Here is a 27208-nt window from a genome sequence, read left to right on the forward strand (position 1 = left end):
ACACACAAAAAAAGGAAATCACAGTAATAGGCTTCACCACTTAGGAAAACATATTGAAGAAAATTATTTCTTTCTTCCCATCTTCCCCACAGAGACAATCACACAAAAAAAAAGCATACCCAAATTCTATTGACAATGCCCCTGCAGAGCTCAAGGTGTTGTTCAAAATTCACTTCTTAAAATTTAAACTCAAATAAGCAGATATGTTGAAAACTCAAAGCATGTATTTCCAAATGGAACAGAATTCAAATGTAAAGGGACTGCCCACTCAATTTGAGACCTGAGAAGTGAATTGACAAACTTGGAGAGAGAAAGAACAAAAAACTGCAAGAAACTATCAAAATATTCAAGTACTTCAAAAATTATTAAATTAATCTAAATATTTAAGTAAAAAATAAACAGATTTTGAATAAGCTGCCAAAAATTTCAGAAAGTTCCAGATCTGCCAGTCATAGGTGAAATTTTAGAAGATAACCTCGTGTGTACATTTACATAAAACAACAATCTAATATTGCCTTTGGAGTTTAATTTTTGTTTTTTCATAGTACCATCAAGGAACAATCAACATTTTCACAAAGTATAACTGACAGCATTTTATATATAGTGTTCAAGTTGTACATGATACAATGAATCTGAAGCCTTTAAAATGTGTGCAAAGATCATGCAGTTTGCGTTTTCCCCACACGATGGAGGTACCAGGCTAGGAAGCCTCTTGTGGCAGAGATAACAGTAAGCTTTGTAATCAAAAGAAATCTATTGGCAATTTCCGGAAGTCAAGAAATTGTCTGACTTGGTTCAGCCAGCCAAGAAAAAGGAAAAGAAGGAGCACAGATTTTTAGAAGCATAAAAAGTCTTACTGCTTAACAAGAAGTAAAAGTGAACTTGCAAAAATGGAGTTTGTCTGCAATCTCCTCATACATTCTTTACAGTAATACTTTTTTCAAAGTTTTGTCCATATCCCAAGATGGCTTCACTCTTCACAACACCTTCCAATTTTCACCTGCCCATCTGCAATAGTGCACCGACACAAATACAGTAGTTCCACACCCAAACAAAACCTGCTGAGCGATGGGTACCCACCTATCTAGGTGGATTTTGCTCTGTCAGCAAAGAGATGACAGAAAAGCTTGCTGTTAAGAGGCAATCAGCAGCAATACATAGGATGGATTTCAGTCGAGCTGTAATCTGTATTGTCACATTAGAAAGCTCCTTCACAATCACAGCTTCCTGGCATTGGGTTTTTATAAGCTAGCCTTAAGCTACGTAAGGAAAAAAGTCTCAGGTACCAAGGATTGAGGAGGGAAACCAAGCTTCTGTAGGTGCAATTCCTGAAAGTGCTTCTTCAGGAAAATAAAAATTGATTGAGAAGAGTTCACTTTCTCCTTCTCAAGTTTAAATGTTGCTGATATCATAGGCTTGCCCCAGCTCTATTCTGCATGCAGTATGAGACACCTTGCCTTCCTCAACCCATCCTTCCTCTTCATCTCCATTCTTCTTATCTGCTCTTCTCTTCTGCTTTGTTGATATAGAAAATAAATCTATTTTAGGAAATGGAGCGGACAGGGGGCCACAACATTTGAGACCTGTCTTGTAGAGAGGAATGACAAGACAAGTCTTATGCTGTAAACTAAGAACTACTACATATAAGAACAAACATAACTGTCAAGTGCTTATTATCCAAATGTGCTGTATATCACTGAGGAAGGAGTTAATGCAGGGAAATAAGGTGCATTCCCAACAATGACACACAATACTACAACTGAGTAAGCATACAGTATGGAGTTTTAGGAAGAGAAGGAAGTTCAACTGAACTCCTTTAGGCAAAGAATCACGAAAGAGAATAGGATCCACAACATATACTTGTAATGTAATTTCACACAATTCAGGAGTGAGGTGACATATACAACCCATAACTCAGATATATTCTAGTGGTACCGGAGTAGTTCTGAACATTACTTTTATCCTGCTATATTGACACATAAAGCATGCAGGTAAAGGTCTTCCAGCAGATTCTTGAAATAAGTGATGAAGATTGCTTTGTAATTGTGATACCATATTAAATAAAGCTCCAAGTACTTTTCCAATTTACAACACATTAAATTGAAAAATCAGATCAAAAGAGTTGAAAGCATCAGAAATTATGTAGAATGAAAACAGGCTCCATGAACCACCATGGAACAGATATGCCTGGTGTTCCCAGAAAAGCAACTGAGTTGCTAACAGATTACCCTAAACTAACCGTCTAGCCAGGTCAGAGTAGAAGTGCATAAAGAGAGCAAAAGAAATAAGGACATTCAACAACCTGATTAAAAAAATGCATGAGTGTAAAGTGTGTGTAGACATACATAAGCAAAGCATTAGGAACACAGCTAATGTTGCCAGCTATCTGTGAATTTAACACCATAAACCTATTGCCATAAATTTTTCAAGCCTAAGCATTTTTCATGGACATGAAAGACTGTATGAAACTTCATATAAATACACTAAAGAAAGGCAAACCCATATTGCATTCAAGAGATTATATTGAAGACAGGTCCACAAATAGGGAAACAGATGACAGAGTTTTAATACTCAGTGCTGACTCTGCTTTTGCATTTGCACAAATTAAAAAAGAGTAGAAAGACAGACCAGGAAAAAAGAAACATTCCCAGGACAGATATACTCAAGATTTCCTAGAATATATACAAATCCTAGCAATTCAGAGGTTGTTATTTCCTGTTTTCAAATTAACTGTCCCATTATGGAAAGTAACAGTAGTTCAGATGAAACAACCAGAGTGAAGATGCACAACAGTTTGAAAGGGCCACACTCCATCAGTAGCAACAAGCATCCCACCATGCAGAGCCACTTCAGATGATATAAAAAAGCATTTTTTTTTAATCACTTGGATGATAGAATAACAGTTCTGCAAAATTTATAGGACACATGAAAAAGGCAGAAGCAAGAATATCAAGTACATGCCTCTGCCTTGGTACTCCTAGCAAAGAATAGAGTGATTCACTTTGAACTCCTGATGAAGGCAATCTTAACCCAACCACAGCTCTGACAAGGCCAGGTATGTGCTTCTATCCACAAACTCAGCTGCTCAAGCAAAGAACTCTATGACACAACTACTTAAATCACGACAACAAAACTTGCTAGGTATCATCTATCACCACCCTTTTCATGAAGAGGTTTTTACTGTGAATGAGGTTATGACATTGACTTCCCAAATAATGGGAGTGCCTATTCAAAAGAATAACACAGAACATACCTTTGTTGATGATGGTGGAGTAGGAAAATTAAGCCAGGCTGGAGCAAAGTCATGCTGCGCCATTTAGGTCCAGTCTCATTGAATCAATGGAAAAAGGCTTAGCACCTCATGGCAAGTCCCTGCAAATAGAAGAACAAGAAATAAGTACTTCCAGATGTTATAAGAGTACACTTGTTGTGCTTTGATCTGTATTTCCCTTCTGTTTTCCAGTATTATTTTCTCGCACAGATCTGGTTTAGAATCTAACTACCCTCATCTTGTTTATAGTATCACATTTGTGCTTTTATTACTAAAGTGTCACACAAATCAAATATATCGCAGGAATCATGAAAATACAACTGTAACATTCCTTTCTTTATTTCCTCTTATAAATTGGATGAAGTTTCTTGTGTAAGGTCTGACCCAGAACGCTATGGCAAAATTAGCTTGTTACAATACTTCCTGGTACTATCTAGAATGGCTTTCAGGAGCTGTTTCTTCAGCTTCCTAGAAGCTGATTTTTTAATTAGTCCCTAAAAGTTAGTCTCAGAGGCCATATTAAAGTTCCTTATGAAAAAACTAGATGCTTGGGACAACCACAAACCCCTCATTGTTTCTAGATTCAATGGAAACAGAGTCTACACACGCAAAGTGTCAAAATCCAGTAAAATTCTCCAGTTTGAAAATGGGCAAGAGAAAGTAACGGCTTAAAATTAAAACTCAAGAATACTTTTTCTACCCTACACTCTTCCCACAGATAAGAAAACATTTCTTAATAAGCAAGAGAATCTAAGGTAATATGAACTCTATTACCCAAAGCTGAACAATAGACAGGAAAGAAGTGGATGAAACACTGCCTGAATTATGTGAGGGTAACTGAATCATGCTCTGCAGCTAGTCACTGCAAAATGATCAATGATTCAAAAATACTTTAAGTATGATACACACTACTAGAACTTCATATGAATTTGTGAAAACATAGTAAGCACCCACACACATTTCATAGGGAGATCCAAATAAATGTGAGTGCAAATCTATTAGTCAGAAAGCACAGATGTAGTTCACTTTAATCTACGGGTGCTGTAATGCGAGTAAGAGCTGTGGAATCTGGTATACAGTAACCCATAATTATTGTTGTATATATGGCCTGAACGAGGCTATTGCAGATTTCCAGTGACAGACAAGAATGTTCCAGATTTGTTAGACTTTACCTAATGTTAAACTGCACTTAGTTGAGCATCTTTTTGATGACATGAGCTCATACTTAGGTTTTTAGGTACCTCCGATACCAGAGTTAAACTTTAAGGTAAGATAGACAATTACTGTCATTAAACAGAGAAGACAAGGTTATAAAGGTATGTCTCATCCAAATAACTCACTATAAATTACTCTGCTGAAGTCATCTAACACTCACTTCAAAACTAACCTCACCAAAAAATCCAGAGAAATTTTCTAAATATTCCAGTTATGTCAAACTAGTGAGAAACAAATGAAGAAATTCTAGAGTCAATGAACCATCACAGAAGGGTCTCCCGTTTCTCACAGGAATCATGTTCACTTTTACTGATATATCCTACTCAGCAATAATATAGAAAACAGATGAAGCAATTAACAAATCTGAGCAGATTCTAGGAAGAAAAAATTTTCTTCTCCTTCCCTCTGATACAGTTCTCATCTCCAAGTAGAAGAATCAGGAAATGTTTAGAGAGGATCAAGACAGGCATCAATACCAAAAGATCAGCACAAAACCAACAAAATCTTCAGACCAAGGCACTTACAGTCCAAAAGACAATGAGTAAGATTAGATTTATACCAAGTAAAAACATAACAAAGATTCCACAAAGTACTACCAAGTTACTGGTGCCTCAGCTATGAGGTACAGGACAACAAATGCCCTAACAATTTGATTTCTTAACAGACTGATCTTACTCTTTTCTGAAAACTAGTCAAGCTTCCTAACACTATTTATGGAACTGCCATGAGAAACATTCGTTATTAACACACTAACATCCCTACCTTTTACCCTTTGCACAAAATAACAAGGATTCAGGAAAGATTTGGTGATCACCAAGCATCCAAGGACTGGAAAGGTGTTTTTAGATGAGCTTTTCCCACAGCTCACTGACACTGGGTGTCTATGTCTTCATGCAACAATTATTCTAGAAGCAGATCGAAGTCTTCCTCACATTTTCAGCTAAAAAAGCTCTAGAAAAGTTTTTGATAGTGCTGCTCTGTCAGAGAAGTCAATCCTTTGCCTAAAAAGCAGTATAATGAAATGGTAAGGACAGAGGCCTGGGCCAAAACTCAAACTCAGAGCACAAAGCCAGCAGCAGAATATCTGTAAATTTCAATAAGCCCATAAAAGAAAAACTCTCCTAGAACTAATTCTTCCAAAGAGTTTTAATAAAGAACCTCAAGAACAAAAGCACAAATGTTTTTCTAGAACACTACCTGACCAAATTCACAGATTTACAGTTAAAGACTAACAAGAAAACAACTCCTGTGAATACTAACCTCCACACCAAAGTCAAGAAAACACTTTCTTTCATCTAATTGTACATATGATTGGTCTGGTAATTAGACATGGGAACACAGAGTACTTTCATTATTAAATCTTTCTAACTCTAAAAAGGCACAAACACCACAGGCATAATTAAATAACAAACAGCAGGTCAGGAATAGTTATTTTCTTACAACTTCTCTAGAGTACATAGCCTACACAGCTTAAAGTTCCATGTTTTACCAGCTTCATTAAAAACTCTTACAGATGCTTTCTGATGTTGTCAACAAGTTCATTCTAGACTGTCTTTTAATAAAAAACAATTTCATTACAAGCATGATCTCTGTTTAGATGATCAGACACATCTTTGACAGCTCTTGGATACTCTTCCTTCTCAGGAAGGAATTTTTGATAAATGGTAAACAGATCACAAACTGTAAGAATTGGAAGTCAGTAAGGTAGCTCTACTCTCACATAGAGGATATACTATGCTTAAACCCCTCATGATCAGCTTAGTTGCCCACACTAGTGTGTTCCTTGCTTGCTTTCCAACTTGAGTTAGACCAACAACCAAGTCTAGCAAATTATTCTGCAACACATTTGAACACTGGAGAAGTTCCTTCTACCAACTCTGAGCCAGGGTTTTTTTCCTGTTATTCAGGTGAGGTCCATTACCTCACCTACCCCAAGAAGTCAGAGACATATCTGCATTTTGTGTCCTCCAAAGCATTTGCAACCTTTATTCAGCTTCATATTATCAACAAATTTAATAAATGTACACTTTATTTCATGACTGAAGTTATTAATAAAAATACTGAAGGGACTTCTTAAGCTATTTGCTTGATAACATATTTCCAGCTGCCTTTACAAAGACTGAGGAGACACTAAGGCACATAGCTAACACTGATCAGCAGTTTACTTCCAAAGAACACCCCTGCCTTGAAGAAACACAGAATCATAGAATCAACTGCATGGGAAAAGATCTCTGAGATCATCAAGTCCAACCCTTGATCCAACACCACCGTGGTTACTAGACCATGGCACTAAGTGCCACCAGTCTCACCTTAAAAACCTCCAGGGACTGAGAATCTACCACCTCCCTGGGCAGCCCATTCCAATGTCTGATTACTCTCTGCGTAAAAAATTACTTCCTAATATCCAACTTAAACTTCCCCTGGCAGAGCTTAAGATTGTGCCCTCTTGTCCTACTGCTGATTGCCTGGGAGAAGAGGCCAACCCCCACCCGGTTACAACCTCCTTTCAGGGAGTTGTAGAGAGTGATGAGGTCTCCCCTGAGTCTCCTCTTCTCCAGGCTAAACAACCCCAGCTCCCTCAGCCTCTTCTCACAGGACCTGGGCTCGAGTCCCTTCACCAGCCTCGTTGCTCTTCTCTGGACCTCCTCCAGCACCTCAATATCCTTCCTGAACTGAGGGGCCCAGAACTGGACACAGTACTCAAGGTGTGGCCTCCCCAGCACTGAGTAAAGGGCAAGAATCACTTCTCTGCTCCTGCTGGCCACACTGTTCCTGATCCAGGCCAGGATGCCATTGGTCTTCTTGGCCACCTGGGCACACTGCTGGCTCATATTCAGCTTCCTGTCAATCCAAACTCCCAGGTCCCTTTCTGCCTGGCTGCTCCCCAGCCACTCTGTGCCCAGCCTGTAGCGCCGCATGAGGTTGTTGTGGCCAAAGTGCAGGACCCCACACTTGGTCTTGTTGAACCTCGTCCCGTTGGAATCAGCCCAACTCTCCAGCCTGTCCAGGTCCCTCTGCAGAGCCCTCCTGCCTTCCAGTAGATCAACACTCCCCCCTAACTTGGTGATCTGCAAATTTGCTAATGGTACACTTGATCCCCTCATTCAGATCATCAATGAAGGTATTAAACAGAACTGAGCCCAGCACTGATCCCTGGGGGATGCCACTAGTGACTGGCTGCCAACTGGATGCAGCACTGTTCACCACCACTCTCTGGGCTTGGCCCTCCAGCCAGTTCCTAACCCAGCACAGAGTGCCCCTGTCCAAGCTGTGGGCTGCCAGCTTTTTCAGGAGCATGCTATGGGAGACAGTGTCAAAGGCTTTGTTGAAGTCCAGACAGACCACATCCACAGCCTTCCCCTTATCCACCAGGTGGGTCACCTGATCATAAAAGGAGATCTGGCTGGTCAGACAGGACCAGCCTCTCCTAAACCCGTGCTGGCTGAGTCTGAGCCCTTGTCCATCCTGTAGGTGCTGTGTGATTGCACTTAGGATGATCTGCTCCATAACCTTGCCAGGCACTGAGGTCAGGCTGACAGGCCTGTAGTTTCCCAAGTCCTCCTTGCAGCCCTTTTTGTGGATGGGTGTGACATTCGCCAACTTCCAATCATTTGGGACCTCCCCAGAGAGCCAGGACTGTTGGTAAATGATGGAGAGTGGCTTGGTGAGCTCTTCCACCAGCTTCCTCATCACCCTAGGATGGATCTCATCTGGTCCCATGGACTTGTGAGGATCCAGGTGGCTCAGCAGGTCACTAACTGTTTCCTCCAGGATTACAGGGGGGCTATTTGGCTTCCTGTCTCTGTCTACCAGCTCTGGAGGCCAGTTGTCCTGAGGACAACCTGTCTTACTGTTGAAAACTGAGGCAAAGAAGGTGTTAAGTACCTCAGCCTTTTCCTCATCTTTGCTGACTATGTTCCCCACCACGTCCAACAAAGAATGGAGGTTTTCCTTGCCCCTGCTTTTGCTATTGATGTATTTGTAGAAGGACTTCTTGTTATCCCTAACAGAAGTGGCTAGATTGAGTTCAAATTGTGCATTTGTCTCTCTGATTTTCTTTCTACATGACCTAATTATATTCCTAAACTCTTCCTGAGTAGCCAGCTCTTTTTTCCATAATCAGTAGGCTCTCTTTTTTCCCTTAATTTCCTTCAAAATCTCCCTGTTCAGCCAGGCTGGACATCCTCCCTGCCAGCTCACCTTTCAGCACACTGGGACAGCCTGCTCCTGTGTGTTCAAGACTTACTTCTTGAAGCATGACCATCCCTCCTGGACCCCTCTGTTTTCAAGGGCTGTTTCCCAAGGTACCCTCTGAACCAGTCTTCTGAGTAGGCTGAAATCTGCACTGCAGAAGTCCAGAGCTACTTTTAAATTAAATGAAAACAACAATATTTGAAGTATGTGAACAGAATAAAAATTACTAGAGTATGACACTGCTTTAATTATACTGACATGAAGAACCCATATGTCTTCTAGAAAGTTTTCTTACTTGCACACCACACAACATACAATTCCTGTTTGGTAACACAAAGCAGCTGATGTAGTCCCAGCATTAACAGAGCTATCAGAAGTAAACTGAGACAAACACCACAGATTTGAACACAACTCCAGTGCTTTCAGAAACTCTCTCAGTAACAGAAGAGTAGGCCCAAAATTTATCACAGAACGTTTCAGCCACCAATCCCTATTAGCACAAATCTGCCATTCTTTAACCAAACTGGGCTCAGCTTGTCTGCTACTGCAACAGAGCTGCACAGTTCTAGCAAGGTAAGAAAAAGATACTGAAATACTGCTACCCTCATACTATTAACACTCAAATGTCTTTAATTAGACTGATCAAAATACTGTCACATCTCAGTAACACCCTCAGCAATACCCAATTCAAGTACTGTGTACTGACTTCAGTAATGAAAGTCTTCATAGCCCATAAAGTTAGGCAAAATTCATGTGTTCCTTTGTTATGGATAAAAGAATAGTTTACAGCAAAGGAAAAAATCTTGTTCTTAAGTTTTACATCTTGGAAGGGCAGATCTGAAAGAAGCCTGTAAAGCATTCTGTTTCAGGTAACATGAAATAATTAATCCAATATTCAATTAAATAAAATTTAATTCTGTAGTTTTGTGAAGTATGATCTTCAATAATAAGGTTGTGACTGTCAAAGAATAATGAACAGCTCGTTCTAGGTGACGTACAGTGAAAAGATTTGTCATAAATGTTACTCAGTCATCTACTTGGAGCCACATCTGCAGCTGAGATAAGAACACTGCACCAAATACACTTGACCAACACACAAAAAAATTTTGGGATAGGGCTTTTTATGGTTGAGTTGATAAGGCGACAAAAACTATTTCTCATCAGTTGTAAAGCAGCAGGAAACACTATTTTCTAAACAAATTTGTGTTATCTGAAGAGCACTTCGGAAAATTTAATATATTGCCTTTCTTTTAGAAAAGGAAGTAACATGCTAAGAAAAGGATATTACAGAGCCACTGCATGAATCAGGACTCAAGACTTTTGTGAAAAGGCTAAGAAACAATACCCAGAGTCAATTCCCAAACCCTGCAAAACAAGAAAAATGAAACTAAAGCAACTATCATTAGTTTAGCTCGTGCTTACCAAATCAAATGAAAAAATCAAATATTAAACAGTATAGTCAATTTTCCCTTCACTGCTACATTTTTCATTCACCATAGAAAGAGACACAAGTGAAATCACACTTTGAGTAACAGCAAAGAAATTCAAGATTTCTTTTGAAAAAAGAAATTTCTTTGCGCAATAATGAACTATTTCAGCCATCAGCGACAAGAAAAGATTAAGGAAATTACTTGGCTTGCTTTGCCTCAGAAAATGAGGACATGAGATATATTTAAGCAGTGGTTATGGATATCTTAAGGAGTAAATTTCATCAAGAAAGGAAATATCTTAATCTGAAACACCATCAGAATCACAAGAAGATATCGAACATAGATTGAGGCTGAACACATGTTCTGAAGATCAGAAGAACAAGATTTCGAAACAACTTCAAGACTAGAGAGAAATATTTGAACCTGTCGATTTCTATTACGCTTCTAAGTCAGACACTAATAATTGTAAGTAAAAAGTTTAATGTGTCGGATGATGCATGTACAGAAGGATAACACTGTAATAGTTAATCCACTTTTTCCCCATCTTTAGTGGTAGCAATGTAAGAATACTGTCTCCTCAGCAATTATTTCCCCTCTCTCCCTTGCTACTTGAAATCGATATACCATTTAAAAACCAAACTTTTTAAACATGAAGAACGCCACTACAACCAGAATATAAGTCAACCTCTTCTTTTTTTTCTTGTAATAACACAGACAGAATTCAATACAGTACAAAAGCAGAAAACAGCGTGGTATTCATGAACATTCACACGAACTTACTTTCAGATTACCTTAGCAAAGTGCTTCTTCAAGCTTCATCTTAATATTACAAATTTCACCTTATCTACAACCCTTAACTTACTACTGCTGGGACAAAAAGTGGAACAGCCAAAATTACTAACATTTAAGTTTCATTTGCAAAACCCGCTTGTAAGCTAAAACCTCCATGTAATTCTCACACTAAAAAGAGGAATGAAATACAACAGATCAGAAGATCTTGATGAACAAACTATCCAAAACAGTGTTATGGAATACACCTCAGTTTTAACAAACACAATTTTCACATTTTAATAAAGTTGTATAATTTCTTGCAGTAAAAATTTTTTTTTTTAATCCCCTTCTTTTTTCCTCCCCTGAGTTACCAAGAGAGAGAAGGGGGGGAAAGGGAAAAAATGCTTGCTCATTCTCACTCCATAATGCTAAATTAGGGACTGCTGCCACCACAATCATTTACAGATTTCACCCTCCTTCACTGTGGAGCAATTTCACCAAATCGGCAGACTGGCTGTACGTAACAGTACTTTCCAACCACTAGTGAAGCCTGAGACCACTGTAGGCAAAGCACAAAGCAGAACCCCAGCAAACATCTGTTACTCCAGCTTGTATCTCTGCATAGCACATCAAAAATGGAATACATTGTAGACATACCAGACCCATTACAGACAGGGCAACTGCGGAGTCACTACAGACAGCGAAGTGTGCATTTAATAACTCAGCTTCAGCACTACACCAGGAAGCAGCTGTGCTGTCAAAAGTTAGGAAGCAAAAGGATAAGGCACAAAGAAAGACCTAGACTTTTTTTTTCCCCTATGCCAGGCACCTATAAAATTAGCCCAGACAAAGCTTTAAAATAAATAAAATTAAAATTAATATTAAACAAGCAAAAAAATATAATAAAATCAAAACAAATAACATTAAAAATAATAAAATAAGAAAGTCTCCAGCTCAAGTTCTGCAGCAATTAATTACAATCTAACCAGACTATATTCATATAGTAGAAATTTATATCATGTTTTCTGCGCTGCTCCTGTTAACTGTGGAACAATAGCAAATTCCTTTATAAAAGTCTTTAATCTGGCCTTACACATGTCATAGAAACAAAGGCTATTGAGATATGGAATAAACTGGTTACAGAAATGTAATTCACCTGGTCACTCCTGCTCTCTTATAAAGATGATCCTTTCCCTAGAATTTCTTTTAGCTTTAACCATATTCATCAAATCTCTACAGCATTAAAAATCTTCTCTCTATATATATTTACACAACACTAAAAATAGCCATACAGCATCTCTGGAAGGGTACAATACTCTTCAGGAGATGAAAAAGTGACTCCCATGAGAACTGAGCTCAAGGCAATCTACGCACTGTCTATGTCAGTGGACGTGAAAGCCCACACACAGGGAGGCAAAAGGAATCATCTTCTGGAATATCGGAAGGGCAGAGAGCAGAGTAAGCAGATGCAATCAAAGCATTTGCAATTTCAGTTCCATGTTTTTTCTATAAACAGGTCAAAAAAGAAAAAAAATAGGTCTAGTTATTAAAACACAGAATCCTGAAAGGACCATGAAATATAAAATAATATGCACTCACATTTAACTGCTGTGATTTTTTTGAGATTTTCATTATTCAGTTTAAGTAGCTCTAAACAGAAGAAATACATTTACCATGACATTTTTAATATACTTAACTATAAACACTATAACAATTTAACAACCACTAAGAATCAAGTGTAAAAACATGTAACGCTACCTTTTTTTCCCCCAAGTCCACACCCTTCACAAATTATAGAAGGAAACTCTTAACAATGCAGCCCTTTAATTCATGACAAACAGGGCTATGAACTTTAAGCATCACCTCGTAGCAAAGCTACCTTGCAACATCCTTCTGAGGGCAACCTCTCTTACTATTGTCCTAATAGTCTGTAGCATTTACAAAAATAAAGTCTCCATCATCATTTTCACCTTCACACAATTCTACAGGAGAAACATGAGTTTAATAGCTTACTGATTTTAAATTTTGGAAGTACCTTCTGAAAAATTAAAATATAGCATCCAGAGATAATTCTGAAAGACTAACGATCATCTCGTACTTCCCTAGAAGTTCAAGAATCAGCCTCTGCCTATAGGAAAGATATTGCTGTCCCTTTATCACTTTTGTGGTCCTTTGTTGAACTCACTCCACTAAGTCACATCTTTTTTTTATCAGGGAGCCTGTAGCAGTGTTACACAGCCTGTACTGTGACAGTCCTCCACATGAGGCCTCACCAGGGCTGTAGAGGAGCAAATTGAACTCCCCTCCACCTGCTGGCAACACTCTTCCTAAATTGGTGCCAGGAGATGTTGGTTTCAACATGAGGATGGTTTGCTGACTCATGGTTGGCTTGCTTTCCAACAGGACCCCCAGTTCCTTCTCTGCAGCTGGCATATGCAGCTACTACTCACCAGAGACAGAACTTTGCATTTTCCCTTTTCTTCATAAGGATCCTCTGTCCAGTTCTCCAACCTGTCCAGGTTCCTCTGCACAGCAGCAGAAACATCAAGTGTCTGTGTGTACCATCCAGTTCTCCCCACTTTTTATCATCTGCAAACTTGCTGGGGGTAAACTTCACCCCACTGTGCAGGACTTCAATGAAGATGTTCCATAGTAGGGGCTCCAGCACTGAACCCTGGGGTGCACAGAAAGAGATGCTTCCAAATGATCTGTGTGCCCTAATCACAGCCCTGACGAGCTGGGTCTCACCATTCAGCCAGTTTTGGATACACTTCACTTCTCTACACATACTTGTCAGCTTCTCTATGATGATATCATGGAAGACAATGTCAAAATCATTACTGGAGTCAAGATAAACACCATCCATTGCTTTCTGTTCACCTACCAAGCCAGTCACCTCATACAGAAGGCTATTAGCTTGGTTAAGTGTGATTTCCCCATCATAAAGCCATTGTGACTGCTCCCACTCACCTTCCTGTCCTTCACGCGTTTGGAAATAAGTTTCCAGGATCAGCTGTTGTACAACCTTCCCATGAACTGAAGTGACACTGACTGTCCTGTGGTTCCCTAGATTCTCCTTCTTACCCTTCCTCATGACAGGATTAATATTTGCTCTCTTGTCATACTCAAGAACACCTTCCAATGACCATGAGACCTCTCAAAGATAATGACCTTGCAATGACATCAGCCAGATCCTTCTGCACTCATGGAAGCATCCTGTCAAGGCCTATGGACTTAGAAGTTACTTCATTTAAGTGATCTCTAACCTGATCCTTTCTACATTGAGAGCGGAGAAAAAATCACAGCAGAACTAAAGAGGACAAGGATGTGAGATCAGAGACTGACCCCACCCAATTTTAAGGGCATGTTAACTTGTCTATCAGAGGGCAAAGACAGTCTCACTAATACTGAATAGATCCAACTCCAGAGAGGTCTCCTCAAGTGTATAAAATTAAAATACTTCCCTAGCTCAGAAAGTGTCTGCAATATTTAAGACAGGTTTCATGAGACACATTTGGTAACACTTTGTAATAAAAACAGCTTTTTTTTCATAATATCCTAGCATGAAGAAACAGATAAAATAGTGACATCACTATAATAAGGACAAGACTAAGCAGTATAACAGTAAAATAGCCAAAAAACTTACACACTTTAAAAACTTGATTTACTAGAAGTTTCTGTGCTTTTGGCCATATTACTAACTATATCCTGTTTAAATAGAGCTGACCAAAATATGGTAGGAAAAATAGATTTTAAAATAATGCTAAAAATTGGGAAAAAAAACCCTGACAGCTGAATTCATCATCCAAAGACAAGGAAAAACAATTCTGTATTTTCAGCTTCTAAACTTTCATTCTCTGTGGAGAGTCTATATCATTTCACAGGAAACGGATTCCATGGCACGTGGGTATTTCAGAGATTGCCAGAAGACCATTAAAATAAAAGGCAATATAAACTCAAATAGCTAGGCATACTTGAAGCTTCTGAATGGAATAGCAAATTTAGTAACAGGGAAGAAAAAAAAGCCTCAGGCCACAAATTCACAAAGTCAGAAAGGAGATACAAATTTTAATTTCCTGATGCTCCCTGAAGACCAGTTCAGAAGTTCAGTCTATTGATTTGCACAGAGAAAACCATGAACAGAATAAATGTTAAAAGCACACAGATATATGCACATTCATATCTTTCAGGGAAGTCTAAAATTCCTATGATCTTTTACCTAATGCCTCACAGATTATTATTACATTAAGTATATATTACATTAAGTACGGCACACCATAAACTACATGTAGGAACCTTAACTACACACTCATTTGACAACCCACCCTCATCTTGTCATCATAATTTTTAGTATAATTTTTATAAATGTGGCAAAAGAAGATTATAAACCATCAGAATTAAAGCATACTATAGTGTTATGAGAGGAGGAGAAAGGTTACATTCAGTGTCTCAAGTTTGTAGCTACTGCTGCGGCTGCTTTGCTTTCTTGGTAATGAGCTCCAGCAAATGTATCAAATTCTTATTTCATCAGAAGGCAAACGGAGCATATGTCTGAATTTCAGAAGGTCCAACAAGTCAGTCTGTATAACGCCTTAGAAAAGACTGACCATCTAACAAGAAGGGAAAAGAGGCACGCAGTCTTCTAGGATTAAAACTGAATGTTTACTATCAAAGATATGCCAAACACCAACTGTACTGCATTTCATCACAACAAAAAGATAAAGGCATTTGCCACAGTCATTTCTTTTTTCTGAAGAAGCATCATCATAGGCAAAGTTCTCACTAAGACAGAGCAATTCTACAATAACCAAGCAACAGAACAAACTCTCCCTTCAGTCCTCCCATCATGGGCCAGCTTCATATGTTTACTTCAGCTATTTAGCATGAGCCACAGAAAAACTACTAAGTGTTGGTCTGAATTAGGCAAAGAAACTATGTGCACAAGTCCCAGCCATCAGACTACACACTCTCTCCATACACAGAAACATTCAGCACTTTTCTCAAACTAAGCAGGCCTTCAAAATAACCCACTCCATCAAAAGTTTTTTCTTCTGCCACAAAACACACCTTCTGCCAAAAAAAACCCCTTCCTTAAGTGGTTTGCACCACTGTTATCACTTCCTATGATAACAGATTCTCCTTCTCTGTTATCTCTAGTCAAGAGTAGCACTAATTTGAAGTTGCCAAGTGTATGCGCTAAACAATACTTTTGTTCAAACCTTGTAAGTCTCAATTTTCATTCCCCTTTTAAAGACACATTTTATTAGATATCTTCTTTACTACTCTGCAATTCATGTAGTTCTAACAAAGCAAAATAAGCTAATTTCAAGTTATTTTGCTATCCAGAATTTGCATGTTAATAAAACAGAAAATAATATTCAAACCCTCACACAAGCTTTATGAGTTTTTGAAACTGGAGGCATTTCTACTGATCACAAATTGCTGCAAAAGCATGACAACTACTTCAACTAAAGATTCTTTTCTTTTTTCTCCATGTAAATGAACTGCCACAACAACAAAATAAGTTCACATCTTGGCAATCAAGCTTTTAACACTCTGAAGGGTAGAGCGTTTATGTCACCCCCAGCTACATTTCAATGTAAAGTCATCTTTCAAAAAGGTTAAGTTTGCATATGGCAATTCTCTCAGGTTTTTTGGTTCTCTAAAATTTATTGTCAAGGACTCACACCTTCAATAAAAGAGATCAGAACCTTCAAAGGTCTCTCCCACCGGGTCAGGAGACATTTAAAGTTGTGAAATAGTTCAGCTAAAGCCTCTTCTTTTTCAACCATGCTACTGCAGAGCCAAACAAAACCTCTAGTTTTAGTTCTGCTGATCCCACCATTCAACACAGAACTGACCTGATGAGTATTCTATCACTGAACAATCTGGAAGAACAAAAGAAGATATCCATACAATTTATAATTTACCTTCTTGCCTCATGTTTTAAAAAGAAATATAGCAACTAAAGCTTCCTGTAGAACACTGAGAAAAGAACAAGGTCTTCTGTCAAATCTGACAACTTCTAAAAGTCTTAGGCCGTGCCTAGGCACGAGAAGTGTACAAATTGCAATGGACAGTTTTTTAACCATTTAAAGCCAACACATTGTCTAGTACAGCCACAGTCCTAACACCTAGCTTTACAGAGACTTAGCAAAAAACAAACAAACAGACAAAAAAGAAAAATGAAAATCCACCTTCATTTGTACTCAGGGCCCAAGCCCTTTGTTTTACATAAGGATCTAGAATGTCAGCAGACCTGGCAGAGACACTGGTATTCTAGACATCCCAACCACTGCGCTTTATCATATACTCATAGTTCACAATCAACAGGCTTTATATTACTTCTGTGGGTCAAATATAGATGTCACAACAAAGTTAGTAAGTTCTTCAAATAACATTATCAAGATTTCTTATTCAAAAAAGTTTTTGTTCTGGCACTGTACCAAAACGTAGAGTAATAAAAAAACCCCAACATTATTTCATAACATGAAATAACTTCATATTTGAAGGTAAACAAACTATAACCAGGTTTCTTCTGCTTGAAATTCTACACACTTTAGTGTCTAATGGTTCTGCTAAATGGCACTGATCATGTAGCAGAAAGCTTGAGAAATGCTAATCTCTTGCCCTTTTGCAAGGTTCAAAGTCCAAAAGCTGAAGTGAGTTCAGTAACATCACCACCCCAGTCAGCATACATTACATAATGAGGAATTATTTTCCAATTTGGAATCTTCACAAGGATCTGAAGAAGCAGCAGTAGAAAAAGGTAGAAGTTCTGCCATATCCTGAGCATATAGAGCAGAGAAACAATTCTCTATATCAGGTGGTTCCCTGACTACGTTTACCCAAAATCTGAAAGGAGGTGACTGTGTAAGAGTTGATAGCACCACACAGGGCATCATCAGCAGCTGCCATGTAGTAATTACTGCTCAAACACACATAGTAACAAAACCCAAAACAAAATGCATGCCAAGTGTCAATCATGTTTATTTATAATAAAGTCTCCAAATATTTCTCCTGTTCTCTCCTCCACCTAGCAGGACAGAATTTACTCCTACTACTAAAAACATAAGTAAAAGGAATTTCCTCAGAAGTTATTGATGCACTGCCACCATTGCACTGTTTTATCCACACGTCTTTAACAGAATAACCACATTAGAATGGAGGGGTGGGAAAGGTGCATAGAGTACATTAACTTGTGCAAAGCTAAATATCTGCACAATTTGCCTTTATCATTTTACAGATGTAATTCCACTTCAGCTTTGCTGCAAGATTAAAGGGTGCTTATTCTCAAAAGTTCCCACCAATAGTTTTTTCACACAGCAGAGCAACCTACACCATTCTTAAGAATTGGCCAAAACAAATGTACTTATTTTACCATAATACCAAAATAAACACATCAGTAAAAGACACAAACTGCTGACAGTTATTCCTCTACAAAAACTATGTTTACATCAAGGCTTAAAGTATGAGCTCTTGGGAGCAAGAACCTTATCTTCATAGTCGTCTGCAAACCACTCGACAGACTGTCAGCACTTAAAAAATAAAAACCTGGGGAAGAAATTAAAGTTGACCAGCAAGCTTGGCATTTTCTCCTCAATAGGCCTCACCCATGTATGAATTTTGTTTAGGATACAGGGCACAGCTGTAATACATGCCTGAATCCTTGTAGAACACTTATGCACACATAAAATACACTTTCATAGGATCCCGGAAGGGGTAATGTATATGTCTCAAACACCAACAGTTGGATGGCTGTGGAGCCAACCAACGATTGTTGGTAATAACAGACAAAGGACTGTTGGTACTTGTAACGGTTTGAGAGCCCCAAAATCCAATTCCCGAGTCCAAGCCCCCCTCCCACATCTCAATCCAGTGTGAGATGGGTTTTCCAGACACCACACAGGACTCAAAATGGGAGGAAGGGATTATATTACAATGACTGTACAAATAAATATAATACATTACACACATAATCTTAACTATCTTTTCTATGATAAAGCAGTATTTACAATGGATCAAATCTCTGCTTCCTCCAAATAAAAGTCCAGGAGGGAAGAAGGAAAAGATCCTTTCCACTCTCAGAGCAGCAGTCTCTCCAGGGCAGCATTTTCTCTCTCTCTCTCTCTCTCTCCCATGCAGCAGCTGTAGCTGGATCACTTTTTCCAAATACACACGAGGGAGGCCTCCAAGCCCGTCTCGGCCCTTCAACTCCAAGCGAGGGTCTTTCTCTTCCGTGGGCTGCATTCACCAGGACAAAGGTCGCTTCACCACATCATATCAATGAAGTGCAGAAGCCTTCGTGACAGTCCTTATCCTCAGGGGATTCAAACTCCCTTACAGAGCTCCTGTGCTCTGATCTCAGGCTGGTAGCTTAGCTTAGCAGCAGCGGGGGGGGTGAAGCCCTCCTCCGCATTCCTTCGGCCGTCCCGGTCCAGTTCCGGGAAGCCTGAGCTTCTCATCTCCTCTCTTTTCGGTGCTGTAGCACTCCAAGACTCTTCTCAAGTAAGAGTCCATCTCCTCCTCCTTTCTAGGAGGTCTCAGAGGGGTTTGGGGAGTTTTGATTTTCAGTTCTTACCCCAAACTCTGTCTCTGCAGGGCTTAGTCCTGCTCTCTCTCTCTCCATTAGAGATCTCTGTGTCTTCCTTGGCTGCATGCCAGCTTTGCTGCTCCTTCAGTTCTTATCTCTTGGCTTTCAGCCATAGCCTCCGTTCACTGCTGTTCTGCCGCTGCTGCTCCTGCTGTCCACAGTAGAGGGAAAAAACTCCCAGCTTCTCAGCTACAGATACTTAGCCCAGTCTAACACTGTTCCAATGTTCCAGTGGGGCTCCGGGCCCCTTCCTCATGGCTTAGAACATGGCCACCTCTTCTCCAACAACCACTACAACTACTACCTTCTTTTCCGGTCTGGGTGATTGTAGGGAATTGGCTTGGGAACAGAGGACACTGTCTCATGAGAACAGGAACATTGTCTCATGAGAACAGAGACCTGTTTTGAATGAGAGTGGTTGGGAAAAACATCAACATGAGAGAAAGATAAGAGCAGGTGCTCAGGACTGTTGTGGGAACCAGCTGTGTTAAGGGCGGCACCGACATTTAAGAAAGCACCAATAATGAGCTCAGCTTTTGCAATATGTATGAGCTAATTATAAAGTGTATATTAAGCTGTTGGCAATGATCAAGAAATGAAGTTTGCTGATGCTCGTATCGAGTGCCTCTCTCTTCCCTCGTCGCGACAGGTGATATGTTTATATTTTGCAGAAGCACTCAATGGCTCGACACCAAAGGTCACCACCCCCTGTGGGGTTACCATTTTATAACTTTAGGGGGGAAACTGTTTTTTCCCCCACCACAGTACTAACACTCCCAAAAGAATGGGATGTGACTGGAGAAGGGGCCATGCAGAGCTAATGATCGCTTTTTCTTTCTCTCTCTTGCCCTCTCTTTGGTTCATCTCTTCCTTTCTCTTTCACCCTTTATCCAAACGCCACTGCCACGTGCTTATATAGTAGGTCAGGGACTAACATACCAGTTTCAATGCCAAATGTATAATTTACTAACAAAACTTTGTGATTTTTTGGTGGGCCCTCTGACTTTTGTTGTTCCTTTTGACCAATGAGCATTTACAAATCTTGGGTGCTTCCTTCCTCTCAAGTGTGGGATGTCACAACTTCCCAAGCGTAAACATGGTGAAAAGAATAAAAGCATTACCTTACCAACATACAGAGAGGTGGAAAGACAGAGTTAATTACATGAAGCTAAAAAGCAAACTCTTCAAAACTTCCAGAAGGGAAAGAATCTAGATAAAGATGTCACCCGAAATAGTTAAGTGGGGAAAGAAGCTCCTAGATTTCAGTGAGAGCCTCTTGAAGAGAGATAAAAGTATCTCACAGCACTGAAAGTAGCTTGAAGAAAAGAGGCACATCACTTTTTCTATGAGTTAAGAAGTGAACACCTAGACTAATATCATGAGCATAAAATAGACAACAATCAAATGAAATGGCCGCTCACACCTGAACTCTCCATTTACCAAACGCTTTCAAAGAAAACACATTGATCCAAGCACAGGAATGAGGAAGATCATTCTTTTCTACTGGTTTGGGTCCTTCACATACGGCTCACGTTACCAGTCAATTCCCAGCCACACCAAGACTCAACCCAGAAGAGTCACAAGCCATAGTCAGAGATCACAGAAACAGCCTCCTATTCATGCTCCACAGTTTCCATGTTTTCAAAACAACTGAAATACAAGTTAAAATGACAAAACATCAAGAGCATCCAAAGCAGAAAACCAAAGCTAGTTCAAATTTTAGATGCTGACAACACATAGAATATAACTTTAGTGAGCCCAAGAATTTATAAAACTGATGTAAATGCAAGTCCTTCATTTGTGGTCAAAATAACAAGCTATAGAAGGAAAAAAACACTGTAGTAATCTTTAAATACAGTTTCACATGCTTAACTTCATTTTTTCTACAAGGTTTTAATACAAGCAATCTTCCCAATCATCTTTGCAGTGCCTTTAGAGAAAACCTTTCTTTTTTTCATTAGTTCACTACTACTAATACTCCAGTATTGCAGAAGCCCTTAAAAATATTTTTAAAAATTGACAACTAGGGTAAACGTGTCATGTTTACCAGACTCTTAGTTTAAGGTCTACCCAATAACACTTTAATTATTTAAAGCTTTATGAATCATCAAGAGGGGATAGAGGAGAAAGAACTTCAGTAAAATTACCACTGACTTTTGAATTAAGTTGCTCTGTTCATCTTAATTTTCTTTGAGGCAGTAGTAGCTCAGCTGAATGCAAACCTACAAAAAATTATTATAAACATATTAATTTCAACATTTAAAGTTTATCCACAGAAATAGTTAATCACTATACAAGGAAGGGAACTGCAATACATCTAACAATAACATATAAGATTAGCCACTTCACCACTAGATTTTGTTTTGAATTCTTCCAAGACAACGGAGTGCTTTTGTAATGCTATACTTGCAGACCAGCCATACTCATTCATTCCTATTACAAAATAAGAAAATACATTGAACCCAAATGTAAAATATCAACACAGTAAAAAGCTAGTCTGCATAGACAGTAAAATACTTTTTGGTAAAAAATACCTGGCTTTCACAAGTGACAAAGAACAGTGGAAAGAAAAAAAAAAGAGTAAAAAACCACCTATATTAGTATCACCTTGATGCTGCAAAAACATCTAATACAAATGGGAAGACTGAGACATGCAAGCCATCCAGCAGACTTGTTCAGATGTGCATAACAGCTCATTGCTGAGATTACAATATCAACATGAAGGTTAAGTTCTGTATGGATTTAGTCTACGTGTATCTACTTTTCAATCTCCCATAAAAATCCTATCTACACGCTTCTCCTTGTACATGTATTCTTCAAATTCATAAAGAAGTATTCCACTAATTAGAAAAAGCAGCAAGTAAAAATTAACAAGCTCATTTCAAGGTTCTCCAAAACAAACCCCAAACAACAACGTCTAGGTAATAAACATTACGATTTTAACTGTTCTATTGATAAAAGGTTTATTCAACTGTAAATGGATTTATGAACACTACAACACTTACCTAATCCAAGAGGACCACACAAGGTGTTAGTACTGTGAGATCTGTATTTTTCCAGTTTGTTTTCCTTGAGGTAATATCCCGAGTTCCCGTTGATACTACATTCGTAGCACTCTGACATAGATTTGACCTCATAGAAATCAGCTACCCATCCTTCTTGTTTACAGATTCAACGAGGCTATTTACAAAGTTTGCCAACGGTCTGTTTTAAAAATCTTTTCTTGTCTCTGACAGCTTCTTGTCTTGTCTATTCCATGTAAATATCACTATAAGAAGCATCAGCTCCAGGTAAAATATATACACGTTTTACACCACAAACTGTGAAGCAAAAAATCCAAATTTCACATACGAACTGTAAAACATTTCCCAGCTTCAGATAACAGAGGCGTTTGTAAACAACAGCTATCTGGATACCGCCATACTGCTTATTGGCAACAACATTTTTCAGCAAAAATACTACATCAAATATAAAAGAAAAAATGATAAACAAACGTCTGTTAGATTCTTCATTTAGAAAATGGGTCTCACTGCAAAATGGAAGAAGGTTATGTCAAAAAATCTAAAAAATAAGGTAAGGGGGAAAAAATATCTGCCATGAAACTTTTCACCAATGTCTACACAGTGAGTCAAGGCCACATTTAACCTGGAGCCAGTTAACAAAACTGGTTATGCCTATGGCTCAGCCAGAATGCTGCCTAGAAATAAGCCTACCTAAAAACAAGAAAGCACTTTATTTTGGCAGCTGAAGTATTCAGAACTTGATAAATTTAGCAATGTATCCATGCCATGAGGACAAAAGAATCCCAGGGGGATGTGCTCGGCACTGACTGAAGAAAAAAATCTCACGACTTCTTCAATTCTCTTCTCAGATGCCTACTGATTGTTTGAGAAGCCTTTTCAGGACGCAGCACGCACAAATAATCCCAGAACAGTGTCCAGTATTTCTCCCCTTTCACAGGAAGCAACTGCTGCAGGTCAGCGTGAACCTTTTTTTCTTCTCTACCAGCTGAAGGAAAAGGCTGTAAAACATCCAGGATTCACTCTGTCGTTCACGCCGCCTATGGTAAAAAGAACCAGAATAATCAGTGTTCCTTTACGAAATCTAGACTGGTGCTAGACAAACACAAAACAAAAATACCCCAGAAACCTGAATCTCAAAACCAGAAACAAACAGAAACCTGGACCTTAAAAAGCAAACACGGATGCCGAACCCGAGAGCGGAAGCCTCCGTTACACCTCCACTCACATCCCGGAGAGGGCGGCAGGGATGTTTGACGGAGAGCGCAGCCTATCAGCGAAACCCTTCTTCTGTTTCTCATGCCCGAGAGAAAAACGGCAGGAGAGGGATGACGAGAAAGGGAGGGTGGGCTTGGGGAGGGCAGAGAAAAAATAATCCAGAGGGAAAGAAAGGGTCATTTCTCGTTTTATTGGGAAAGGTGAACAGCTGTCCAGAAGGCACCGGGCGGGAAGCGCTGACCTGGGCCCGGGACACCTCCCGCGGGAGCAGCTGGAACCCCGGCGCGGCCGGGGCCGCCTCTCTCGGCCCGTGGGGGCGCGGGCACAGATCCCCGCTCCCGGGGCACGGCTTCTCGCTGGGGCCCCGCCGCCCCACGCCCTCAGAGAGCCGCCCCGCTCCTGCCGCGAGGAGCGGCTCCCTCCGCCCTCGCCGAGGGCGGGCCAGGCGGCGCGGCGGGGGAGGGACCGGAGCAAAGCGGGGCGGCTTGGCTGCTCCGCGGCTGCTCTGCCCCTATCCCAGGGACGTCCCGGGAGTATCCTGGTGGTATCCGAAGGTTATCCGAGGGGAATCCTGGTTGCTCCTTCCGGGGCGCCCCCGGCTGTCGCTCCCCCCTCGGCTCGCCGGCCGCGCGCACATGCACAGGCGCACGCACGCGCACAGCGCGCTCCCCTCGCTCGCTCAAAATGGCGCCCCTCAGCACGGCAGTGCCCCCCGCGCGCGCTCTCGCGCCAACCTCGCGAGAACTGCCGCGCAACACCCCCACCCTTCGCCCCCTACGACGTGAGCCTCGGGGGAGGGGCGGGCGGGGCTTCCCGAGGCCGCACCCGCCGTGACGTCACGGGAACGATCCCGAACGTTCTGCGCGGGGCCGGGAATCCCCAGCGCGCGCCCCGCCCCGCCCCCGCCGCGGGAGTCCCCGGTGCCGCCGTAATTCACCGGATATTGGCGCAGCCCCCACCGGCGCCCGCGGCACGGACGCTGCAGTATGTTCCGGCGCCGGAGCGGTCCGAGGCCGGTAAGAGCACCAACAACCACCACTTAATCCAACAACAAAGTATCGGCAGATAAACCGACAGAAGCAGCTGGCTTTGCTAATTACAATGTTTCCCTCTGCATCCAATAAAGTATGGAGATTTTCCTTGGCCCTCCTTTTGTTGTTAATTTATTTGTAAAAACTCTTTTAATTATCTTTCACAGCAGTGGCTAGATTGAGTTCTAACAGAGCTTTTGCCTTTCTAATTTTATCTCTACATGACCTAACAACACCCTTGTACTCTTCCCGAGTACTTCTTCCAAATGTCAAAACCTCTCTTTTTTAACCAGAGTCCCAGCGAAAGCTCCCTATTCAGACAGGCTGGTCTTTTTCCCTGCTGGCTGTCTTTCACCACATGGAGACAGCCTGATCCTACGCCTTTAATATTTCCTCCTTAAAGTATGTCCAGCCTTCCTTGACTCCTTTCTTATTAAGGACTCTTTCCCAAAGGACTATCCGAACCAGCGCCCTGAAGGGGCCAAAGTCTGTCCTCTGGTAGTCCATGGTGGAGGTTTTGTTGACCCCCTTTCTTCTTTCACCAAGAATTGAAAACTATCAGTTCATGGTCACTATGCCCAAGACAACCTCCAACCACCACGTCACCGACCAGTCCTTTTCTGTTCACAAACAGCAGGTCCAGTGGGGCATCTTCCCTCGCTGCTTCACACACCTGCTCTGCCAGGATGTTACCTTCTAGGAAGGTAACACTAGGAACCTCCTAGACTGCCTCCTCTCTACTGTGTTGAGTTTACAGCAGCCATCTGGCAAGTTAAAGTCTCCCACAAGAACAAGGGCCAGTGATCGTGAGACATCTGCCAGCTGCTTGTAGAATGCCTTGTCTGCCTTTTCATTCTAGTTGGGTGGTCTATAACAGAATCCCACCAGGACATCTGCCTTGTTGGCCTTCTCTCTGATTCTTACCTATAGGCACTCAAACTTATCACTATCCTTGATCTCTATACAATTGAAACATTCCCTAATGTACAGAACCACGCCACCACCTCTCCTTTCTTGCCTAATGGGATGATCTATGAGACTGTCCTAATTACAGGGGCCAGGACCAGCTTATCACTATGTGGGTATAACCAAAACTATATACTCCACACCTTCTCTGACATTTCTGACACACTGTTAATAATGGATCATTTGCAGCAGCTGCCCAGGGTACACCTGACACCTCAGGCTACAAGCTGGGTGTCAAAGAACCCTGCGAGGAGCATTTTCTTTGTCTTCACACAATGACTCAGATCTGATAACTCCCCTCCAGGGAGGCATTAGCACCTTCACACCCAAACTGAGGGGTCATCTCTGCTAATGGGCCATACTGGACTGGCATAATAGTCACCTGCAATGACCTAGACAATCGAAGATCCCAAAAATATCCCATGACTCACAGAGTGAAATCACCCATTGTGAAACTCGCTGCCCTGGGCATTCCCATCTGAACCCAAGCACATATAATCTTCGGGTTTTGGGACGTTGGTATCATTAGTCCGATCCAGAGGAGGACCATAACTTCAACAGGACTGTGACTGCCACTCTCAGTCACAGACTGCGATCTTTACTTTGACAGAACTGCGACCATCAGCGAGGCCAACAGGTTTCTTTTCCTTTTATTTTGCATCCAGGGGGCCACATGGTGCTCAGCATGGGGGTTAATGAACACCATTCTGTTCTTGTCCCAGGGTGCTGTCTTTGGGGGTTTAAAACCAGTTTTCTCTGTATCATTGTATTTATTGTAATCTTTTTAGTAAATTTTAACTCTGACTTGTAAGCTCTCTTGAGTTGGGTTCATTTCTCCCCCTAGTTTACTTTTAAACCAGCACAGAGACCAAAAGTTTAAAATGTATTTTGGCAGGCACTTAAAATGTGCTGACTCTCATTTCTTCTAGTAGTAGAATACAAGATACTTTTGTGACTATAGTACATAGTCATGTGAGAAAAATCTCATTTATTGAATTTAGAAAGACGGCAAAAGTTTGCAAAACAAAAGGAATAAAACGAAAAGGAAAAATTACAACACGTGTTGGGTGTCCTAGGCACGCAGGATTCCCAGGAACACCCCCTTCAATTCAAAAGTCCCGCTTTTTAAACATTCTTAAGGTTCAACCCCGTTTACGTCATAGAAGAGGCGTTCCCCTTTTTCTGGTTGGCTGTGTCGTGCTGGGAGGTGGAGTGTCCAGCAGCATGGCAGCTTCCAGGACCAGCCATGTGGTATAAAGGGTTTCCTTACCAATATTCATTTACAGTTCCCTATTCCCGTTCGCATGTTTCCCTGACACCGGTTCCAGGCTGAATCCGGCGTCTTACAGCTCCGCGATACGCCCTATAGGTTAGTAAAGAAAAACTCTTATGTTAGTGATTTGCTAAATTCATTTGCTTGTAATAAAACCGATTCTTTATTTCCCACAAGCCTTTGCCTAGAATTTTGCTACCCTAAAAGTCAGTGGCAATTTTAATAT

At 40.7% G+C, this 27208-nt stretch overlaps 1 protein-coding gene across 8 annotated transcripts in view; it reads right to left on the bottom strand.

Moving 5' to 3' along the window:
* Positions 1-24096, bottom strand: part of GPBP1 (GC-rich promoter binding protein 1) — a 48795-nt gene extending 24699 nt beyond the window's left edge. Inside the window, exons 1-4 of one of the 8 annotated variants that reach the window (XM_027708164.1) lie at positions 23954-24096; positions 22480-23534; positions 21629-21696; positions 3254-3372 (exon numbers count right to left, since the gene is read on the bottom strand). In XM_027708164.1, the coding sequence (XP_027563965.1) occupies positions 3254-3316 (63 nt within the window). In that variant the 5' untranslated portion in view covers positions 3317-3372; positions 21629-21696; positions 22480-23534; positions 23954-24096. The other 7 variants (XM_027708169.1, XM_027708166.1, XM_027708162.1 and 4 more) reach the window with 7 other exon arrangements.
* Between the last annotated feature and the right edge of the window lie 3112 nt (positions 24097-27208).

The sequence above is a fragment of the Neopelma chrysocephalum genome, unplaced genomic scaffold (assembly GCF_003984885.1).
Source record: "Neopelma chrysocephalum unplaced genomic scaffold, ASM398488v2 Primary Assembly neopelma1_95701, whole genome shotgun sequence".
Taxonomy (NCBI): Eukaryota; Metazoa; Chordata; class Aves; order Passeriformes; family Pipridae; genus Neopelma; species Neopelma chrysocephalum.